We start from the raw sequence: 8,951 nt of genomic DNA, 5'->3' as shown, positions 1-8,951 counted from the left end.
AAACAAAAATCAGAGGATACAACTGACGATTTACTATAAAACCAGAAAAATGGCCAGCCTACTCATGAGAAACTCTCCAGACACAAAACAGAACACTTTAAAAGAGACTAACGTCGTCTATGCCTTCAAATGCCCTCTTGGGGACTGTAAGCTCCAAAAAACCCAGTATATAGGCAAGACAACAACATCTCTTTCTAGGCGTTTAACGATGCATCAGCAACAGGGCTCCATTAAGGAACATATAATCTCTTCCCACAACCAAACCATCGCCAGAGAAATCCTAGTAAACAACACAGAAATCATCGATAGATACAGCGATAGCAGGCGGCTTGACGTTTGCGAGGCACTACACATCAAGAAGTCAACACCAGCAATCAACAGCCAATTAATGCACAACTATATTCTACCCACCTCAAGACTCCGCTCCAATATAGAAGCATCAAGAAATATGGACCAATTGGCTTTCTACAAACACTTCTATTCAATACCCATTGTTTCGTGTTCTGTCTTGTGTTGATGAAATTAATACCCTATTAATACCACCTCTTGTTCTGTCTTGTGTTGATGAAATTAATACCCTATTAATGCCACCTCACCCCATCCACCTCACTAAAATGTAGATATAAAATCGGAGATGCGTAAGTTCTATTCAGTTGTGTATTTGTAAACTAAAGTCTTTGAAAATGTAATAAGTTTTACGAAACGCGCTCGTGTCGCGTCAGACTAGAAATAAAAATGAATTTTGGAGAATTGATTTTTGATTTACCTCCAACAGTGAAAAGAAATGTACGAAAGATTGAGAAAATTCGTGTTAGAATTATTAATCTTACTTTTTCGGTCATATTTAATAATATATGTCTACAGGAAAGACTGCTACCAAAATATACTAATATATTTGTATATATATATTTATGTATATATATATATATATTTGTATATATATATTTATGTTAGCATATTTTGGTAGCAGTCTTTCCTGTAGACATATATTATTATACTGTGTTGGGTATATTGTGTATGATTGTTTTGGGTATCTTGAGCATGATTTTGTTGGATATATTGTGCATGATTGTGTTGGGTATATTGAGCATAATTGTGTTGGGTATCTTGAGCATGATTGTGTTTGATATGTTGTGCATGATTGTGTTGGGTATCTTTGGGCATGATTGTGTTGGGTATCTTGTAAATGATTATGTCGTGTATCTTGGGCATGATTGTGTTTGGTATATTGTGCATGATTGTGTTGGGTATCTTTGGGCATGATTGTGTTGGGTATCTTGTTAATGATTATGTTGTGTATCTTGGGCATGATTGTGTTTGTTATATTGTGCATCATGTTACAATATTGGTTTTCAGTCAAATCTGTAATCAATTCTATAACAAATACAGACAATTTAAAGAATTTGGCATTAAAGTCTTTAACACATAATAATTGTTCACAAACTAATATCAATAACCACAATAATTTTTATCACAGTTTTCTGTAATAGAAGTCAAAACCTGTGAGCAACTGGAGCAAGCGGCAGACGTCATAAGAGAATGAGTGGAACAAAGAGGTTGAGTGTGAATCAGCTGGGAGTATTTGTGAGACCAAAATCTGCTGGGAGTATCTGTGAGGCCAGAGTCAGTTGGGAGTATCTGTGAGGCCAGAGTCAGCTGGGAGTATCTGTGAGGCCAGAGTCAGCTAGGAGTATCTGTGAGGCCACAGGAGACTTAGAAGGCGACCTTCTTGATCCAGGCCAGGTACTGCGGCTTGCGGATGTTGACATAAAGGCCCGGGAAGTCCTTCTTCCCACAGCCATATCCCTGTGATACAATCCCAGTCAAGGTGTAACGTCCAGCTGAGTTGATGTATAGAAGTGGACCTCCAGAGTCACCCTGGGGGAATAAAACATTGGTTATACCTCACATCACTCTAGTATACTGGAGGTAAAAGGTGACCTCTGAGTCACCCTGGAGGAATACAACAATGGTTATACCTCACACCACTCTTGTATACTGGAGGTAAAAGTGGACCATCTGAGTCACCCTGGGGGAATACAACATTGGTTATACGTCACACCACTCTTGTATACTGGAGGTAAAGTGGATCTCTTGAGTCACCCTGGAGGAATACAACATTGGGTTATACCTCACACCACTCTTGTATACTGGAGGTAAAAGTTAACCTCGTGAGTCACCCTGGGGGAATACAACATTGGGTTATACCTCACACCACACTTGTATAATGGAGGTAAAATACTATAACATTTATCTCGCTGTTATATATATTGGGAACGCTTTACACTTAAGAATGTTAACATCAATATGTAAATTAAATGATTGACTGTTTATTCTATTCTCTACAAAATAATAACTAATGAAGTATACATGGAACACTAAACATGTACTTGTTCACGCCAGCTGAATAATACTGATATCTTAGAAGAAAGGTGTTGGTGAGTTTACAGGGAATTTATATCTGATATTGCTAAAAACAGCTCTCATGATTTTCATTATAGAAAAATAGAGGAGCATTAATGTTCTCTTAAGCCATTACAAGTTAATTCACTACCACAGCGATTGCAGACTAGTTAGTTCACTTCCACAACGATCACAGACTAGTTAGTTCATTACCACAGCGATCATAGAAGTAGGGAAAATTTGCGACTACGAGGGTCCTCACCATCAGCGGAGATGGATGACTGACGTATGAGCGTGATTAATCGCCCACTGATCGTGAAGGCATGTGCGTGTCCCAGGAGTGGGTGACCCGTTACCTTGAGAGAGACGACAACGAGGGTCCCCACCATTTCTGAGAACAGGAAGGCATGCGGGAGATGGATGATTGAAGGGTGACTGACGGATGAGGGTGATTAATCATGCGGCCCAGGTGCGGTTTCCGGTTACCACTCCCCTTCTTGATGCGAGACATTGCTAGGGTTAACTAATGTATTTTTGGAGGCTCTAGCTCTTGGATCAGTATTACTAGTTTAAACGCCACTCATGGTATTGGGGGCACTATATTAAGTTGGATTACGGCATGGCTAAACAAAGGAAACCGAGAGTTAGTTTAAATGGAATTAAGTCAGACTGGGAAAATTGTTGTAAGTGCCTCAAGGCTCTGTCCTGGGACCTCTGTTATTCATGATATATATATAAATGATTTAGGTTCAGATTTGAGCAGCAACATTTGCAAATTTGCCAATGATACAAAACTCGGGAGGAAAATAAACAAGGAAAAAGACTCAATATCACCTCAGGACGATCTAAATAGGGTTTTGAAATTGTCAAAAGATTGGCTGATGCAGTTTATTGCTGATAAATGTAAAGTTTTGAGCGGAGGTAATGAGAATAGAGTTACATGTTACGAGCTTTGTTCCCAGCCGTCCTGCACACTCCGTCCCCACTGTCCTGCATACTCGGTCCCAGCTGTCCTGCACATTCCGTCCCCGCTGTTCTGCACACTCCGTTCCCCTTTTCCTGCACACTCGGTCCCCGCAGTCCTACTCACTCCTTCCCAGCTGTCCTGCACACTCGGTCCCCGCTCTCTTGCACACCCTGTCCCCGCTGTCCTGCACACTCGGACCCCGCTGTCCTATACATTCGGTCCCCGCTGTCCTATACACTCGGTCCCCGCTGTCCTATACACTCGGTCCCCGCTGTCCTGCATAATCGGTCCCAGCTGTCCTGCACAATCCGTCCCCACTGTCCTGCATACTCGGTCCCCGCTGTCCTGCATAATCGGTCCCAGCTGTCCTGCACACTCCGTCCCCACTGTCCTGCATACTCGGTCCCCACTGTCCTGCATAATCGGTCCCAGCTGTCCTGCACACTCCGTCCCCACTGTCCTGCATACTCGGTCCCCGCTGTCCTGCATAATCGGTCCCAGCCGTCCTGCACACTCCGTCCCCACTGTCCTGCATAATCGGTCCCAGCTGTCCTGCACAATCCGTCCCCGCTGTTCTGCACACTCCGTTCCCCTTTTCCTGCACACTCGGTCCCCGCAGTCCTACACACTCCTTCCCAGCTGTCCTGCACGCTGGGTCCCCTCTGTCCTGCACATCCCATCCCCGCTGTTCTGCACACTCGGTCCCCGCTGTCCTGCACACTCCGTCCCCCCTTTGCTGCACACTCGGTCCCCGCTGTCCTGCACACTAGGTCCCCGCTGTCCTGCACACTCGGTCCCCGCTGTCCTGCACACTCGGTCCCCGCTGTCCTGCACACTAGGTCCCCGCTGTCCTGCACACTCGGTCCCCGCTGTCCTGCACACTAGGTCCCCGCTGTCCTGCACACTCGGTCCCCGCTGTCCTGCACACTAGGTCCCCGCTGTCCTGCACACTCGGTCCCCGCTCTCTTGCACACTCGGTCCCCGCTGTCCTATACACTCGTTCCCCGCTGTCCTGCACACTAGGTCCCCGCTGTCCTGCACACTCGGTCCCCACTGTCACTGCACACTCGGTCCCCGCTGTCCTGCACACTAGGTCCCCGCTGTCCTATACACTCGGTCCCCGCTGTCCTGCACACTCGGTCCCCGCTGTCCTGCACACTTGGTCCCCGCTGTCCTGCACACTAGGTCCCCGCTGTCCTATACACTCGGTCCCCGCTGTCCTGCACACTCGATCCCCGCTGTCCTGCACACTTGGTCCCCGCTGTCCTGCACACTAGGTCCCCGCTGTCCTATACACTCGGTCCCCGCTGTCCTGCACACTCGGTCCCCGCTGTCCTGCACACTCGGTCCCCGCTGTCCTATACACTCGGTCCCCGCTGTCCTATACACTAGGTCCCCGCTGTCCTATACACTCGGTCCCCGCTGTCCTGCACACTCGGTCCCCGCTGTCCTGCACACTCGGTCCCCGCTGTCCTGCACACTAGGTCCCCGCTGTCCTATACACTCGGTCCCCGCTGTCCTGCACACTCGGTCCCCGCTGTCCTGCACACTTGGTCCCCGCTGTCCTGCACACTAGGTCCCCGCTGTCCTATACACTCGGTCCCCGCTGTCCTGCACACTCGGTCCCCGCTGTCCTGCACACTCGGTCCCCGCTGTCCTATACACTCGGTCCCCGCTGTCCTATACACTAGGTCCCCGCTGTCCTATACACTCGGTCCCCGCTGTCCTGCACACTCGGTCCCCGCTGTCCTGCACACTCGGTCCCCGTTGTCCTGCACACTCGGTCCCCGCTGTCCTGCACACTCGGTCCCCGCTGTCCTGCACACTAGGTCCCCGCTGTCCTGCACACTTGGTCCCCGCTGTCCTGCACACTCGGTCCCCGCTGTCCTATACACTCGGTCCCCGCTGTCCTATACACTCGGTCCCCGCTGTCCTATACACTAGGTCCCCGCTGTCCTGCACACTTGGTCCCCGCTGTCCTGCACACTAGGTCCCCGCTGTCCTGCACACTAGGTCCCCGCTGTCTTGCACACTCGGTCCCCACTGTCCTGCACACTAGGTCCCCGCTGTCTTGCACACTCGGTCCCCGCTGTCCTGCACACTAGTTCCCCGCTGTCCTGCACACTCGGTCCCCGCTGTCCTGCACACTCGGTCCCCGCTGTCCTATACACTAGGTCCCCGCTGTCCTGCACACTTGGTCCCCGCTGTCCTGCACACTTGGTCCCCGCTGTCCTGCACACTAGGTCCCCGCTGTCCTGCACACTAGGTCCCCGCTGTCTTGCACACTCGGTCCCCGCTGTCCTGCACACTCGGTCCCCGCTGTCCTGCACACTAGGTCCCCGCTGTCCTGCACACTTGGTCCCCGCTGTCCTGCACACTCGGTCCCCGCTGTCCTATACACTCGGTCCCCGCTGTCCTGCACACTCGGTCCCCGCTGTCCTGCACACTCGGTCCCCGCTGTCCTATACACTCGGTCCCCGCTGTCCTATACACTAGGTCCCCGCTGTCCTATACACTCGGTCCCCGCTGTCCTGCACACTCGGTCCCCGCTGTCCTGCACACTCGGTCCCCGCTGTCCTGCACACTCGGTCCCCGCTGTCCTGCACACTCGGTCCCCGCTGTCCTGCACACTAGGTCCCCGCTGTCCTGCACACTTGGTCCCCGCTGTCCTGCACACTCGGTCCCCGCTGTCCTATACACTCGGTCCCCGCTGTCCTATACACTCGGTCCCCGCTGTCCTATACACTAGGTCCCCGCTGTCCTGCACACTTGGTCCCCGCTGTCCTGCACACTAGGTCCCCGCTGTCCTGCACACTAGGTCCCCGCTGTCTTGCACACTCGGTCCCCACTGTCCTGCACACTAGGTCCCCGCTGTCTTGCACACTCGGTCCCCGCTGTCCTGCACACTAGTTCCCCGCTGTCCTGCACACTCGGTCCCCGCTGTCCTGCACACTCGGTCCCCGCTGTCCTATACACTAGGTCCCCGCTGTCCTGCACACTCGGTCCCCGCTGTCCTGCACACTCGGTCCCCGCTGTCCTATACACTAGGTCCCCGCTGTCCTGCACACTTGGTCCCCGCTGTCCTGCACACTTGGTCCCCGCTGTCCTGCACACTAGGTCCCCGCTGTCCTGCACACTAGGTCCCCGCTGTCTTGCACACTAGGTCCCCGCTGTCCTGCACACTAGGTCCCCGCTGTCTTGCACACTCGGTCCCCGCTGTCCTGCACACTAGGTCCCCGCTGTCCTGCACACTTGGTCCCCGCTGTCCTGCACACTTGGTCCCCGCTGTCCTGCACACTAGGTCCCCGCTGTCCTGCACACTAGGTCCCCGCTGTCTTGCACACTAGGTCCCCGCTGTCCTGCACACTAGGTCCCCGCTGTCTTGCACACTCGGTCCCCGCTGTCCTGCACACTAGGTCCCCGCTGTCCTGCACACTAGGTCCCCTCTGTCCTGCACACTAGGTCCCCACTGTCGCTGCACACTAGGTCCCTACTGTCTTGCACACTTATTCGAAATGCACGACAGACCGTTGGAACATTATCTAACTCGAGCACATTTGGAAACCAAATGAGATTTTATGAAAGATTCGACAGAGCAGAATAAGTTGTTTAACACATTGGGCGTAATCGTAATGAAGCGAACATAATTGTCATAAATACTCATACTCCGCCTAAGTAAAAGAGAAAGAAGTATCAAGAAACCCTTAGTGGGCAGGCCAGAGGCTCAGGGCCAGCGCAGAAATATCCTTGGAAAAAAACACGCCAACAAAAACTGTAACACCCATATACACTCTCAACAACCATTAACATTGTCAATGCCCATTTACACTGTCACCACCCAAATCACAATCAACACCCGTATTATCCGTCAACAGCCATATACACACAGTCAACACCCAGCTTGATCAACCTGATCAACCAGGCTGTGACTAATACGTCAGGCTGCTAGCAGACGCGTCCAACAGCCTGGTTGATCAGTCCAGCAACCAGGAGGCCTGGTCGACGATCGGGCCGCGGAGACGTTAAGCCCCGGAAGCACTTCAAGGTAACCTGAAGGTAACACAAATACACAGCCAACACCCATATTTACTATCAAAGAGTTAATCAAACCTGAGCCACACGCACAAACTATTCGGATAGAATTAAACGAAAATGCTAGAAATCAATTTAACAATTTAGCAATCATCAAAAATATTAAGTGTTATATACAGGACACCAAACATAGACAGAATGGAAGCAAAACATCTATGGGATGAAATATCTAAAGCATCTAGGTCAAACAGTATTTGTGTCATGGTTGACTTTAATTTTAGTGGAATAAACTGGATTAACAGAACAAAGAAAGATGTGGCAGATTTTCTAGAATTAATTGACGATTGCTTTCTTAAGCAACACATTAAGGAACCAACACGGGAAAATAATATTTTAGATTTAGTGTTAACTAGGAGGGAAACACAAATTAATGGCATCGTAATTGCGAGGGAGCGAGGGAACAGTGATCACAAAGAAATCAGATTTAGGAGAGAATGCAATAGATTTGAAGGAGAAAATTCTATTAAAGCGCCAGATTTTCGAAAAGCTGATTTTAATAGCTTAAGATTTTTTTGGGGTGAAACTGATTGGAAAGCCTTGGGCATGGGGGATGGGCCGGTCTTGGAGCGAGAAGTAAACCCAGCGATGGGGTGATGTAAAAAGGAATTTCGATGTGGATTTAAAATATAACTTATTTTAAAATATTCTAAGCAAAGCACAGGGATGTAGAATACCATAGAAATGTTATAGATCAAATAATAATGACCCGAAATGGATAACAAAGGATCTGAAGAACCTTATAGGTAGAAAGAGAGCTTGGTACAAAAAGATTAAGAATGGTCATCTTCATATCTTGAGTTATATCTTGAGATGATTCCGGGGCTTTTAGTGTCCCCGCGGCCCGGTCCTCGACCAGGCCTCCACCCCCAGGAAGCAGCCCGTGACAGCTGACTAACACCCAGGTACCTATTTTACTGCTAGGTAACAGGGGCATAGGGTGAAAGAAACTCTGCCCATTGTTTCTCGCCGGCGCCTGGGATCGAACCCAGGACCACAGGATCACAAGTCCAGCGTGTTGTCCGCTCAGCTGCGGTGAGGTCAGTTAGAACAAGAATTCGTTCAAATGGATAGAAATGTTAATAAAATAGAGATAAGGATGGGGGGGGGGCAAAAAGAAACTTTGAAGTTCGTATAGCAGGGCAAGCAAAGACAAATCCTAAAGTTTTTTCAGTTATATCGAGAAAAGATTAGGAAAAGAGTAGTTCCATTAAAAACTGAGACAGGTCATATAACTGATAATGATGATGAGATTAGTAGTATTTTTAATAAATATTTTATTTTTGTATTTCTTAAAGAGGAGCTTAACATTATGCCTTCAGCCAAACAAGTCTATGTGGGAGGGGGAAGAGTATAGGTTGAGTAGTTCAGAAGTTACCAGGGAGGATGCTATTTTCAACAAATAGTTGAAAATGAAACCTGACAAATTCCCAGGGCGGCACGAAGCGTTTGTCAAGAGGCTTAAAGAATGCAAAGAGAAGCTCTGCGAGTC

The 8,951-nt window shown here is 49.3% G+C and overlaps 1 protein-coding gene across 1 annotated transcript in view; it reads right to left on the bottom strand.

Annotated features, from left to right (window-relative positions):
* Nucleotides 1-971: 971 nt before the first annotated feature.
* The window catches only part of LOC123747816 (venom protease), a 469,133-nt gene continuing 461,153 nt past the window's right edge, over nucleotides 972-8,951 (bottom strand). The window contains exon 10 of the mRNA XM_069319452.1: nucleotides 972-1,878. Within this exon, the coding sequence (XP_069175553.1) occupies nucleotides 1,714-1,878 (165 nt within the window). The 3' untranslated portion in view covers nucleotides 972-1,713. The remainder of the gene's footprint in view (nucleotides 1,879-8,951) is intronic.

Source organism: Procambarus clarkii, chromosome 93, assembly GCF_040958095.1.
Source record: "Procambarus clarkii isolate CNS0578487 chromosome 93, FALCON_Pclarkii_2.0, whole genome shotgun sequence".
Taxonomy (NCBI): Eukaryota; Metazoa; Arthropoda; class Malacostraca; order Decapoda; family Cambaridae; genus Procambarus; species Procambarus clarkii.
This window is presented reverse-complemented; position numbering and strand designations above follow the sequence as displayed.